The 14,500-nt window shown below is 48.8% G+C and overlaps 3 protein-coding genes across 3 annotated transcripts in view; 2 read left to right on the forward strand and 1 right to left on the reverse strand.

Annotated features, from left to right (window-relative positions):
- LOC121596912 (WAG22 antigen) overlaps positions 1-14,500 on the reverse strand; it is a 63,728-nt gene that overhangs the window by 6,923 nt on the left and 42,305 nt on the right. Inside the window, exon 5 of the mRNA XM_041922307.1 lies at positions 9,847-10,179. Within this exon, the coding sequence (XP_041778241.1) occupies positions 9,847-10,179 (333 nt within the window). The remainder of the gene's footprint in view (positions 1-9,846; positions 10,180-14,500) is intronic.
- Positions 5,491-7,240, forward strand: LOC121596932 (cytochrome P450 4d2-like). The gene has a single exon (XM_041922328.1). The coding sequence runs from the start codon at positions 5,684-5,686 to the stop codon at positions 7,226-7,228; it is 1,545 nt and encodes a 514-aa protein (XP_041778262.1). The 5' UTR covers positions 5,491-5,683; the 3' UTR covers positions 7,229-7,240.
- LOC121596921 (cytochrome P450 4d2-like) lies at positions 7,344-9,346 on the forward strand. Its single transcript, XM_041922318.1, has one exon. It carries the CDS (start codon positions 7,643-7,645, stop codon positions 9,257-9,259), a length of 1,617 nt encoding a protein of 538 aa, XP_041778252.1. The 5' UTR covers positions 7,344-7,642; the 3' UTR covers positions 9,260-9,346.

Here is a 14,500-nt window from a genome sequence, read left to right on the forward strand (position 1 = left end):
TTGTTTGAAAAGATGGAAAACAGTCCTCCCTTGCACACAAAGCTAAAGTTGTGTCAAATGTCAAGGTCAACGTTATTTTCGGCCACTTGCCGTGGTTTTGGCGACATCTGTCCAAACAGCTCACACGCGTGTTTTTGTCATCCACCCACCGGGTCGGAGAAGATTGTACAGGTACCAAAAATGCTTCAAACGCTTTAACCTTAAAGCTTTGAAGCTGCAGCATTTATTTACTGTTCCCGCAGCACACGCACCACCGTTAGCAACAGGAAAACAGAGAAAGCGAGAAAAGATGAGAACCCCAATAAACGGACAATTTTTAAACGCCGGTGTCATATTTTTAGCCACCCGCAGTAGGTCACATGGGAGATTGCAGGGGAGGTGGGGATCGAGTAGCGGCACCATGGCGCGGTGCAATGCCAACCGCTGGTCGGGCTTAGCTATTTCCGACGTTAATTTTGTAAGCAAACGCACAATTTTGGGGCCGCGCGGGAGGGTGCCAACGGTTTCCATTTTTCCTTTCCACACAGCGTATGTGTGCGTGTGTCCCCGTGACAAGAAAAAACTACCACAAACACACACATACATACACATTAGAATCAGAGATACATTCGCGCCAACCTGTACGATCTCCATTTTGGCGTGAGCGAAATGAAAAGCGAGAGAACAAAAAACCCATGTCACACTCATTTCCGAAATGAATTATTCAGACAGGGTGGAAAGAGGGGGGGGGGGGTTGGTTGGTACCAAATTCCAACGATCGTAAGCGGGGGAGTCGAAACCAATGTTGCTCTGCTTTGCGTTTGGGGTGGTAGTGACGATAAGTGACGAAGGACGCGCACAATAATTAAAAAACGGAAAACCTCAAAGATTGAGCGGGAGCATTTATCGATATTTTTCTGCCCACCTTCCCCGTACGTGTGACTCAATCTAACGTAACGACACACACACACACACGCGCGCACTTACAAAAGAATTACTTCTTGCATTCTAATGCAAAAAAGGGCTCACGCGTCTGATTGCTGGTGCTCTCTTGATTAGATTCGAATCGAGCCGGAAATTTGACGTTCATTGTCCAACTTGTGTCCCTAGGACCACCCCCACCACCCTCTACACACACTCACACAAGGTGTGTGACGTGTGGGCCACCCGAATCGATGCGATTTAGCTCCAAAATGGACCGAAACACTGTCCGAAGAATGGCAACCTCATTGCTTGCTGATTTGCGTCCACTGTTGGGTGGGTGGGTGGGTGGGTGGGTGGGTGTTTGGGTGGGTCGGTGTGTACGCGCTTCACTCTTCCGCTAAACTGATCGGCCGGTTGATTGTGTGTCCAAAAGGGTTGGAGGTTGAGTTGAGCCATTATTTGCATTTTGAAAACGCGCCGTAGTCGCGCGCGCGAGCTGCTGTTTGATTGAAGTGCTCCGGAACGGAAGGGCAGAAAATCCACATCCAACACACACACACACACACGTCCGTTACACATCGCATTAGGATCAATTTAATTTGTGCTCATCATTATTAGTAGTAGGAAGAAAGAAAAAAAACGAACAGCCACCATCGACGGGTCACCGAGCAAAACCGATTTTGATGGCGACGGCAAACTGGCGCGGGATGTCGGGGAAGTGAGGCTAGATTTATTGCCCTATTTTCCCCCCCGATTGTATTCTTCTCTCGGGTGTGTGTGTGTTTAATACCGTTTGTCACTGTGTGTGTGTGTGTGTGTCTGTGTGGCGGTGACCTTTAAAAAATGGTTTATTTTGTGCATCGTTACGTGCTGAAGAGTTACTGCGTTACTCGCGTAAAATATAGACAGACACACACACACACACACACACACACACACACACACACACACACACACACACACACACACACACACACACACACACACACACACCACACACACACACACACACACACACACACCACACACACACACACACACACACACACACACACACACCTAAACACAGACACAAAATGTTGCTCTCTTCAATTAGATTTAACTTTTGGTGTTGTTGTTGTTGTGATTGAAATAGTAAGCAAACACTATACACACCCACGTGAGCAACATCACAACCTGACGCTACAGCGAACTCGTGAGCGTCCTGCAACAACAACAAAAAAACTGCCACAACTGTCAAATCGAACACTCTCACTGGTGGTAGCAAATTCGCTCCAGCAGTAATCGACTGTATCGAAGAAAATAGCAACGATTGCTTTTTTAGTGGTTTGTTTGTTTTAGATTTGACTTAAACAGATCGAGCTGCAGCATTCGGCCCGTAGATGTAAACGGCAACATTGAAGCTACTGTGCACACTGGAAGGGAAGCGTTAGTAACTCACGAATACGGCTTTGCCGTTCGAGAAGGCACCTTCTGCGCTGTCCAACCAACAACAACTAAAGATGTAAAAAAAAAGGAAGAAGCAACCAACCTCCGAGCAAGAAATGAGTGGTTGTGTGCGCGTGCGCAAATACACATGCCGGGCAAACCTGACATCACCTGTCAGTGGTGACAAAAATGCGAGCCAAAAGGCAGCAGCCCCTCCTGCCGCTCAACCCCTCCTCGAAACTGAACTGGCGCGCTATTTTCTTCGCTTTTCTCCCCCCCCCCCATCTCTCGTACCGCCCCGCTCAACCCCGCCCCTTAGTAGTGGGTCAGCAGTCAGAGTTTCCACCGACAATGGGCAATTGGGAGGAAGAAGAGGCAACAACCAGGGGGGGGGGAAACAGGTCGCCGTTAAAAAGAGCAAAACTGTCAACAAATTGTAGCGCCCTTGTACTGGTGTGGGTGTTTTTCCTGTACTGCTGCTATTTTGTATGGTTTCTGGTTTGCTGGTGCATTTCGCATGCACGCAAACACGAGCGAAGTAACTCCCGTTCTCGGTTTGTAGCGCACTTTCTTTTTCTTTTTTTTTTGTGTGACACTTTTGGCAGCCTGATGACACGCTCAGCACTATTCCATTACTTCTCGGCGCCTACTCCTGCCGTCTTCTTTCCCTCCAACCAACACGTTCCACCACAGCGTTTGGTCACAGTCTCGGCTTAACCTCACATTTGAAACCCCCGAACACCACTGGCTGTGTTTATTGACCTCTTGCCGCGACAAACAGTGGCCTTTCAAGCCACCCCAGCGCGCCAGCGACAGTCAACAATCCCTTCAGCGGTTAGCGCCAGGACAGGGCCACTGCAATCGAACCTTGGTGTGTTCCGTACGGGATGCCACTACCCTACTTTACACTGTTGTACGTGCGTCTGCATACGGTACGCGACTGTACAGTGCGAAAACTGGCGCGATCCGTGCTTCCCCTTTGCAGGCGAGAGCGTGTGTGTGTGTTGGTGATGTGCGAGACAGAGAGAGAGAGAGAGAGAGAGAGAGAGAGAGAGAGAGAGAGAGAGAGAGAGAGAGAGAGAGAAGCTACACACTCTTGAATTTTCTCATCACGGCGCTTCTCTTTGTGTGCGGGAAATTCGGGAAAAATCCCTATACACCACTGAATGAGCGCGTGTGTGCGTGATGAGTTCCTGGGCCATATCTCCTGAGCGGGCCTATGCACTACACACACACATACACACACACACATGGGGTGTGTAGTAACGCGTTCGCTTCATGGGTGCGTTTTCCACCCACCACCCTGGGGAGTGCGCGCGCACGAAAATTTTTACCACACATCTCGCTCGGTGCGACCACTCACCGTCACTCACTGAGACGGACGTGTCCTGCGAGTAGCTGCTTGTGTTTTTAGATTTGTTTTTGTTTCAAATATCCATTTTTGTGTTCCATCTTCTTCTTCTTTTTCTTATTCTTCTCAAACATACCCTAAGACCTTGAGTAATTTGTTTGTATATAAACAAAATTAACCCAACTTAAAAAAAAACAATTGACACCTGTCAAAGTGACATTTCGTTCGAAGGTGGTAAAACGTCATATTTCGCTGTGTTTCAGAATGTTTGTACAAACCAAAAGTGTCACTCACTTTGGGAGCTCACGTTTATCATCACTTTTACTCTCTTACGCAAACAGTCAAAAGACATGTCAGGAGTGTCTGGCTTGGCCCCTTCCACCTACTCGGAACGAAAAAAACGTCCCCTTATACGAATGTTTACGCTGCACCCCCGCTGCACAATGGCCTCCGGCAACACCCCCAGTACTGATAACTGTCATCTACCCACCCAGCAGGATTAGTGTGCGTGTGTTTGTAAGTGTTTTCATATTCTTCTTCAAAACGTCCAAGGATTGGAATCGCGTGTACAAATGGCCTACTTTTTCTTGACTGGTCGGACAGGAAAACTCGAGAACATAGGACACAGGAGGTAATGAGCGGAGGGACGTATTGGTGCGGCCAGGGTAATGACTTCACGGAGCGGAAGTGGATATCAATTACACGAAACCGCACAGAAAGCAAATAGACTTCATTGCCTACATTTCAATTCTAATTCTAGCACAGAATAAAGGCTAGCTGAGAGGGTGATACATCGAGAGAGAGAGAGAGAGAGAGAGAGAGAGAGAGAGAGAGAGAGAGAGAGAGAGAGAAAGAGAGAGAGAGAGAGAGAAGGACAGGGAAAGATGTTTTCTTTGAGATAACATCATTATCGAACCACTGTCTAGTATTGGTTGTGCTGTGCAGGAATGTAGAACAATACAAGCCGAGAAAGCAGTACATATTTTAGTAGCCAGCCACAGGAACGGTGGGGTGGGGGTTGGGTGGGGGTGGGGGGAGGGTGGTCCGCACACCTGATGACTCATCGCGCTTAATGTATACTTCGAGACCGTACCGACAGTACGAAAATAAATGAAAGTAAAAGCAAACAAAACGCGCTACCACCACCACCGTGCCGCCAAAATGGAGGGCAAACACACACCATGAGTATTTTAGTCGGTGGGTGTCATAATCCAAAGCGGAATATGAGCGCACCCTTAAAAAAAATCGGCAATGACTGGGCGGAAAACCAAGACATGAAATATGTATGGCGCGGTATAAGAGCAGTGGGCCGCGATAAGCGCCATCTGGAAAGTGAGGCAGGGTAGTTCACAACATCTCGTATGAATGATGCAAGTCGCAGTAAAGTTAAATTAGGCAGACAAAAATGTCCTTTTGTGCGTTTCCTTTCTTTGAAGATGTTTGGAGGAGCTTAGGAAGTTTCTGAGATCGGATATTTCTGAGGACCTCTGAGCTAAGGCCCACACCAAGGAGGAAATACCGTGCATAAAGGATTAGGTTTAAGATCATCTGGGCATATGAAGGCAATCAGTCCAAAGTATACAAATAAATTTCCAAAAAATCCGAAAAAATCACAAAACAAACATGAAATTCAGTTGGCTCATGCTGATTGGCCCATTTGTATGTAGGGCATCGTGCTCGTGTGCGTTCGCTTTGGGCAGCTTTATCGTACGTACAGTCATCTTGAAGCATCAAACTGTAAACCACGATTTCTTCCGATACTGGTAGCCTTAAGGTGGACTTATTCTAGATAAGATGATAAGGCACCGGTGGCATGAAGATTACGATAAAGCCCAAAGCGTCCAAAAGTTACGTTATCAGTCGCGAGACCTGTGACACTAAATATATAACCGACCAGCTGAACGGTCCGGCCATTACTGTAACGTTCAGCATCTGATTAGTCTGTGTCTTACACCCGAAACGTAAACCTTTGAACCTAGTGGCAGGTGGCAGTGTTTCAGCATGCTTGTCGTGGTGTTTCTCGTGACGCTACTGGTGCTAGCGGTACTGCGCGAGTATCGCGATCGCAAGCGGCTGCAGCACATTGCATCCCACTTCCAGGGTCCGAAGCCGCACTGGCTGCTCGGATATTTGCCACTGTTCCCGGTCAACGACATACCGGGCATCTTCGAGACGATGGTCAAGCTGCACGAACGCTACGGACAGGATCTGTTCAACTGGGGCCTCCTAAACGACCACATGGTCGTCGTAACCAGTGCCGCTAACGTGGAGAAGGTGGTGATGGCGAAGAAGACGGAAAAATCACAGATTTACGAGTTCATCGAGCCGTGGCTGGGACAGGGTCTGCTCATCTCCAGCGGCGAGAAGTGGTTCCACCGGCGAAAAATCATCACACCCACCTTTCACTTCAAGATACTGGAAAGCTTCGTGACCGTGTTTAACCGCGAGGCGGAGCTGCTGATAGAGAAGCTTGGACAGAATGCGGACGCGGGCCGTGAGTTTGACATCTACGAGCCGATCTCGCTGTACGCGCTGGACAGCATATGCGAGACGTCCATGGGTGTGGAGATTAACGCACAGCATAATCCCGAAAACCAGTACGTGCGGGACGTGAAGCGGATGAGCGAGCTGGTGCTGCTGCGCATCTTTCACGTGCTGTCAGCGTTTCCACGCACCTTCTGGTACACGATGCCGAACGCTTGGGAACAGCGGAAGCTGATCCGACGGCTTCACGCATTCACGGACTCGGTGATTCAAAGCCGTCGGCGACAGCTGCTGGCTGCGGTGGAGCAAGGAGAAGTCGGAAATCAAGAAACACACGCGGATGATCTGTACGGTGCAAAGCAACGTTACAGCTTTTTGGACCTGCTGCTGAACGTCACAGTCGGTGGAAAGCCACTGTCTGATGCGGATATTCGGGAGGAGGTGGATACCTTCATGTTCGAGGGTCATGACACGACCACTTCGGGCATTGCCTTTACCTTCTATCAACTTGCAAAGCATCCTGAAATACAGGAGAAGCTACACCAGGAGCTCCAAGATGTGCTCGGAGTAGATTATCGCCAGGTACCGTTGACCTACAATACACTCCAGAACTTCCGGTACCTGGACATGGTAGTGAAGGAGTCGCTGCGACTTCTACCACCCGTTTCGTTCATCGGACGTCGGCTAGTGGAAGATATCCAGATGAATGGCGTAACTATTCCAGCCGGCACTGACTTTACCATCCCCATCTACGTCATCCATCGTAATCCTGCTGTTTTCCCGGACCCGGAACGCTTTGATCCGGAGCGTTTTTCAGACGCCAATCAGCACCCTCCCGGACCGTACGACTACATCCCGTTCAGTGCTGGGTCACGGAACTGCATCGGACAGCGCTATGCGCTGCTGGAGATGAAAGTCACCGTCATAAAGATGTTGGCACATTTCCGCGTCTTGCCCGGTGAACAGATGCCCCAGGTGCGCTTCAAGACAGATCTAGTGTTGCGCCCGGATAAGGGTATTCCTATCAAACTTGTGCGCAGAAAATTCGATCCAATAAAATAATGCTCAAGCATGCGTGATTAGGTTTCTGATTTTACCGATTCGATGTTACTCCGCTGTTATCAGTTACATTATCGGAGCGTGTACTACAAACACTCAACATTAGACTACAGCGCGCATTAGTCACAGTGTGCGAATCCAAGGGGTAGTTCACCACAGCTCAAAAGAATGCTGGACACTCGTCTAATCAGCTACAGGTACTCAAAGATATGGTCGGTGGAGTGCCGGCGGGTACTGGTGTACGTTCTGTGCCGAAACAGAAGTAAAATCGTATCAAATACACTGAAGCCAGAACAAAGATAAGGCTCGACAGTGTTTATTTTTTAAAATATACCCACGATTAATCTGACCACGAAACACTTTAGCACTGGTGCTCATCTTTCCAATTTTACAACAGAAGCTCCAATCGTGTGCAGCATGCTTTTCACACGTAAAACAGAACTACTGCGGAACGGTCGAGCAATCAAGCCCTGTCTGTTAAAACAGAGCATCAACGGTATCAACATGTCGTTCGTATTGTTTCTGCTGGTCATTCTGATTGTATACGGGCTGGCGCAGGTCTATCGTAAGCGACGCCGGCTGCACCGCATTGCGGCCCATTTCGATGGTGCCAAGCCGCACTGGCTGCTGGGGAACGTGATGGAGTATCCGGCTAACGACATACCGGGCATCTTCGAGACGATGGTAGCGCTGCACAAGCGCCACGGTAAGGATCTGTTCAACTGGGGCCTCCTAAACGACCACATGATTACCGTCAGCAGTGCCGCTAACGTGGAGAAGGTAGTGATGGCAAAGAGGACGGAAAAATCCTCCGTGTACGAGTTTATCGAGCTATGGCTGGGACAGGGCCTGCTCATCTCCAAGGGCGAGAAGTGGTTCCATCGGCGTAAAATCATCACCCCCACCTTTCACTTCAAGATACTGGAAAGCTTTGTGACCGTGTTCAACCAGGAGGCGGAGATATTGATTGAGAAGTTAAGCCAGTATGCTGACACGGGTCGTGAGTTTGACATCTACGAGCCGATCTCGCTGTACGCGCTGGACAGTATCTGCACCACGTCAATGGGTGTGGAGATTAATGCGCAACGGCACCCGGAAAACCAGTACGTGCGGGACGTGAAGCGGATGAGCGAGCTGATACTGCTGCGCATTTTCCATGTGCTATCGTCCTTTCCGCGCACCTACTGGTACACGATGCCGAACGCGTGGGAGCAGAGGAAGCTGATCCGACGGCTGCATGCGTTCACGGACACCGTGATCCACAAACGTCGGGAACAGCTGTTGGAAAGGAGCTCGCAAGTGTCTAACGAGCAGGAGTGTCTGGATGAGGAACATCTTTACACAAAGCGTAGGGAAACGTTCTTGGATCTGCTGCTGAACGTTAGGGTGGATGGCAATTCACTCAGTGATCTTGATATACGGGAGGAGGTGGATACCTTTATGTTCGAGGGCCATGACACGACCACTTCGGGCATTGCGTTTACCTTTTATCAACTTGCTAAGCATCCTGAAATACAGGAGAAGCTTTATCGGGAGATCCAAGATGTGCTCGGCGTCGAATACCGCCATGTGCCGCTCACCTACAACACGCTCCAGAACTTCCCGTACCTGGACATGTTAGTGAAGGAGTCGCTGCGACTTCTACCACCCGTTTCGTTCATCGGACGTCGGCTAGCAGAGGACATCGAGATGAACGGTGTAACTATTCCAGCCGGCACTGACTTTACCATCCCCATCTACGTCATCCACCGCAATCCCGTTGTGTATCCCGACCCGGAACGATTCGATCCGGAGCGCTTCGCGGACGGAAATACGCAACGGCGCGGCCCGTACGACTACATCCCGTTCAGTATCGGCTCGCGGAACTGTATCGGACAGCGCTATGCGCTGCTGGAGATGAAGGTCGCTATCGTACGTATGGTTTCCTTTTATAGGATATTGCCCGGTGATACGATGCACGAGATTCGTCTCAAAACGGATCTGGTGCTACGTCCGGACAAATCCATACCGATAAAGCTGGTAGCACGCCCATGATTGGGTGTTGGAGGAGTGAGAATGGAGGGAAGGGGAAGAATTGAATAAATAAAAAAAAACATCGTACCAACCGAGGTGGTTAACCTCCGTGCTCCGTTTGCTTTTTATGAATGATGATTTTTTTTTTTTGCTTTGCGAGACAGGAATGAATATCCAATGAAGTTTACATAGTAACTAGCGCGAACGGGTGAAAGGGGATACGTGTAGGCTGGCGTTGCTGAGTACACATAGGTCACTCCTTCAAAGCCTCTGCTTCTTCACCAAACCTCCACCAAATTGCACTCAAGGTATCATTGTTCGGAGCTCTTGAAGATGGGCAGAGCGGGACAAAATTGCATCGTACATCAACCATGATGATACAGTAGATAAGATGACGTGAGCGACCTCTCGTATGTTCATTCCCCATTCTGAAAGCCTACGGAGGGACCACCATTGCACTACGTTGTGGGATACAAAGGAGTAAGGGGGAATATTGATTGAAAACAAATGTGGGAAGGCGATCGGGTAGAATCGGGTTTACTGACACGCAAACAACAACAACAGTAAAACACTAAAACAAAACACGTCACGACTCTTCCTCTACTTACCTCATTTGTCGGTTAAAGGCCGTTGGCGGCACGTTGGCACCTCCGTAGACAGCCGCCATGTCGGGATCCCGGTGGTCCGGATGAAAGTGTGCGTGCTGCTGCTGCTGCTGATGGCTGGACAGCGCGTCGTACTGCTGGTTGAGCGCGGCCGAGGTGATGTAGGTGTCTAGCGGCGAGTTGTTGTTATCATAGCCGCCGTCACCGCCGCTGCCGCCGCCGTTACCGAAATGAATCAAACTTTGCCCACCGTACAGGTGCAGCGACTCCGGCGGACTGATTGATTGCGGTTTGCTGCTCTGGAAGAACGATACACGCACCTTCGAGCGCTCTACTCTGTGTTTTTTTGGACGTCACACCGAAATAAATGAAAGAGAGAAAGAGGAACGATAGCTTAGCTAAAAGGAGGTTACATTACGGGTTTGGGTTGTATCTACGGGTAGACAATTTGGCATTTAAATTCACAGAGCTTGTTCTTAGGTGTGACGAGATACTACTAGCGATAATATAAGGTTGGTAGGATCTATTGGAAAGTACTTGAGATTGACATTTTACGCTGGAAGCTACTGTTCAGTAACGCACGTGCAAGACTTTGTACCAAAACAAACACAAAGTCTGGAGTCCGGAGTCCTCTCCGATTTTTTCCCACTCGACACATTCCATAGCGCGCTCAAGTGCCTTTGCAACGGTAGTAATTCCAAGGCGTTAAAATCCAACTAGCACCACCCTAAATGATGTCTCCAGAACGCTCTACTGTCAAGGTGAGCTTATGCCGGTGGGGCTGTCCTTGATACCACTTGATCTTGGCTCCCGGCGTCACCGTAGGCTCATCTCACCTGACTCACATTGACGGTTCCATCCGAGCTTGCAAACAGACACTCTAATCCTGCCTCTAAGTACCACTTCCAAGCCTTTTGGTCGTCTCCTGAGTGAGGGCACAAGCAACAGTTTGCAGGAGGCGTTTGGAGCTGAAATGGAGCCTATTCACACATTCGATTTAAAAAGCGCCTAGCCGTTCCAACTCCATCACCGACTACGAAAAACCTGTTACACTGCCAAATGCTGCTATCTGCCTCCCACCCCTCTACCCTTGACAGAAACAGTATAGAGCGCTCTGCCACGTAAAAACAAGAAACACCACAACGTGGACTGTTCGTTTAAAATATTCAAGCAAATCACTACGCCAAAACAGCACCTCCCCCCCAACAGCCGAAATTTGCTTCTCCTTTCCCACCAGAATGGAAGTCTTTCGCAGCGATACTTCGCAAGGCCCTAACAGGCTCGCACTATCTCGCAGCACCGGCGACCAAATAATGTGCCGGGCTGACCCGCAACAAAATCGGATCCGCGTATGGATGACGGCAAGAGCAAACAGAAAGGAAAGACATACGGCACACAGCACAAACTACGCACCACACTCAAGGCGAACCGATTCCGATGTGTCGGGGAAGATGATACAATCGGCCGTGGTCGGTGACTCTGTCTTGCATGCATTCCACCGCACTCCATTGCACCCCTTCCGCAGCCCCCGTTTGCCTTGAAAGGACGGCGAAGGGTGGAGGGGTGTGGAGCGATGGGAACAGAATCCACACAAACTAACCCGGTTGACCCCGGTGGTCAACTGGTGCCTTGGGGGTTGGTTGATGTCATCGCTAATGGTTCCCACATCTGATACAGGAGAGTGAGAGTGACTGAGAGAGTGTGTGAGATAGAGAGAGTGTGGTAAACAATTCACCAATTCTGTGATAGAGAGAAAGAGAAGGAGAGAGATTGTACGAGGTGTGACAATCGGGAGCACTATCTGCTGGGAGCGCACAGTGGTCTTGAGTGTGTCTCCCGTCAGGGAATGCCAAACTTTGAGCCGTGGCAATTTGCTGTGGGATAGTTTGAATTCCTCGCTTCTCCGTCGTTCTGGGCAATAAAATCGATACAATATATTGCCGACGAAGGCGACGGCTCCGGGGCCTGTGATGCGCACTACACGTTTGACCTGGTTGATTCGTTGAGGAATCTTGATGAAGCCCTCCACCCCCCGCTCCCACCTACTGAACGACATGGAATTTGATTGCGTCACCTTCTTACTCACTTTCTGCCGGGATGACAACAGCATGCATCTAATCACAGGCACTGGCGCGCGGTGGAGTTCAGTTTTATAGCTCCAATCAAAGTTCTTGTCCGGGTACCACGGGGAAGATGATGCAAGACGACTGCGTTTGGAGTTGAAGAACGGGAAAAAGTTGCTCGCGTAAAAGTTTGAAAGTTGCCGCAAAACGCTCGCGGCCATAGAGTACCGCGCGAAAGGAACGAAAAGCATTGAAAAGGAAACCCGAAACGCCCCATACATACGGGGGTGACCCAGGCTCCGGCGGGTAACTTGTTGGAATGACCTCGCCAATGACAGCTAATCAATTGTGCACCCCGTATAAATACACCGGCACTTGGCTCAACCATTTTAAGCAACAGATGGACATGGTTGGTGTCAAAATGCCAAACACTAAAAAAAAAACATACACGACCTCCCACTCCATGTGCCAAATGGTGTGCCAGCGGCAGGAACGTTCCAAAAACACATTATTGTCTTCCATCTCTTGCAACGCAAGCATTCTTATTTTTGGCTTTTCGGAGGATCGAGGATTACCGCACCCCCGGTGTTTCTCTGGACTCGATTGAGCGACGATCTCCAGACTGTATTAAAACGGAATCGATATCTTAATGTATGGCAACCATAAAAAACACACAGGCACAGAGAGAGAGAGCGAGAGAGCTGCTGGACTGACAAAAGTTTCGCAAAAGCAGTAAAAAACTTATCGATGGTTTATGAGGTTGCCCTGTTTGTCTGTGGGTTCTCCCGCCTGTACCACCGCACACCATGTTTGTTAAGGTCAGGCAAATTACGTCATCCAATCAGAGCAGACAACCGGCCATGTGGCGGTGAGACCGAGTTGGAGGAGCAACTCTTTCAACTTGCCGCTTGGCTTGGGCACCGCGACCCAGGATTGGTCGACCGTTCTGCCAGTGAAAGTATTCGCCCCGAACACTAATCGCACCGAATGGTACACATTGTGCCCCCCCCAAACCCTTTCGCGATGCCCCTTTAAAGTGCGTGCGCATTTAGCAGCAGGTTGTTTGTTTTGGAGCGGTTCTGGGGTTCCAATGCTTCAAAGGAAGCTGCCCGGTTGTACGCATCGGAGAAGTTTAAGTGAACACATCACTCGAACGGTTGAGAAAATTTATGATTTCTGCAAGTAGAATCTAACGTAGCAGTAGCGTATAAAACATCACTGTAGTGCACGGTTAACTTGAACGCTCTTTGGCCGCATTGATTGATGTGATTCGATTTCTTTTAAAAATATAGCAGCAAAATATCGTTGGTTTCTATTACACGAGAGCATTTTATTTGAAAACACGCTGAAGAATGTGGTCACCAACATCAATTATTTTCAAGCGATTTGAGACAGATTTTGTTGCTTTAAAGCATCAGTAGGGCTGTAATATGTTGAAACCTAAAAACAAGCAAGATGGTTAATCTTATGCAGCTCTTCTGCTGCCACTTTGCTGAGCGCCAGAAGATATGCAATGTGATATTTCATTCGCTCTTATTTTTTTCTTTTGAAATAACTCATTTTATTTTCCTAAAACGAATGTAATAGCTAAATCGTTCACATGATATACCGCCAAACTTATAAGCAACGTCACACAGCAGGACTAGGCGGATTGTGTTCGATTATGTCACCGGATCCATTTCTTTTATTCAATATTTTGTAAACAAAATTTCCCGCAGTGCTCTTCACCACCTCATAACGATCTACCGTAATCACTGTAATGTTTTAAAATCGATTAAAATCAGCTCGCAAACTAACGTAACGCATCGCTCCCTAGACGGCTGCAGGCTAGTGTTGGGCGTAGACTATTTGGCGACAGGAACCGTGGCGTGTGCGTGACCCACTAACACAATGCACGGCACCGAGAGAGCGTGTTCGTGGCATTGCTGGCTGACACAGTAAACGGTGCCGACCGTTGCCGAGGCTTGGGATGGGCGTCGAGCACGAACACAGAGGTTCGACACGCACATTGGTACGGTTGCGTTTGTTTAATTCGATTACCCTTAACGAATGGCGGAATGTACCGCCCGGGATAATATATCAGGGAATATCAATCGATTACGCTCACTTTGAATTCGAAGAGGTTTTTGATGGTTAGAAAAAAATAGTTTTATTTTCTCTTTTTTTTTAATTTATTGTATTTGTTTCGTATAAACAGTTCGTCAGGCTTCATTTCCACAAAGAAAATAAAACCACTTCATCAGCCACTGGAGCTAAACAATCAATACAAAGTCTGCCACAGTCTTAGCAAAACATTGTTGCACAAAATGGCCAAGCCCGATGAAATCATTCACGCGACCCACCGCCCCAGTCCCTTCCCGCGCTTGATGGGCGCAATAATTTGGACAATTTATTTGTTTGTGTTCACGGGCGAACTAATTGGGCGAGCGCACGGAGCGCAGAGGGCGCTCCGCTAAACATCTGCTAAACCGCTGAGGACCACCCCCTGAGGGGGATAGAGAGAGAGAAACAAACGAACGTTAACCCAAACGATCAATAAACGACACAAGCAAGTAGTTTAAATACGTTTCTGCACGTCACACGGATGACACACT

The sequence above is a fragment of the Anopheles merus genome, chromosome X (assembly GCF_017562075.2).
Source record: "Anopheles merus strain MAF chromosome X, AmerM5.1, whole genome shotgun sequence".
In the NCBI taxonomy this organism is placed as follows: Eukaryota; Metazoa; Arthropoda; class Insecta; order Diptera; family Culicidae; genus Anopheles; species Anopheles merus.

Bases quoted from the DNA above. Each gene is read 5' to 3' on its own strand.
- LOC121596932 (XM_041922328.1), top strand. From the start codon at position 5,684: ATGCTTGTCGTGGTGTTTCTCGTGACGCTACTGGTGCTAGCGGTACTG.
- LOC121596921 (XM_041922318.1), top strand. From the start codon at position 7,643: ATGCTTTTCACACGTAAAACAGAACTACTGCGGAACGGTCGAGCAATC.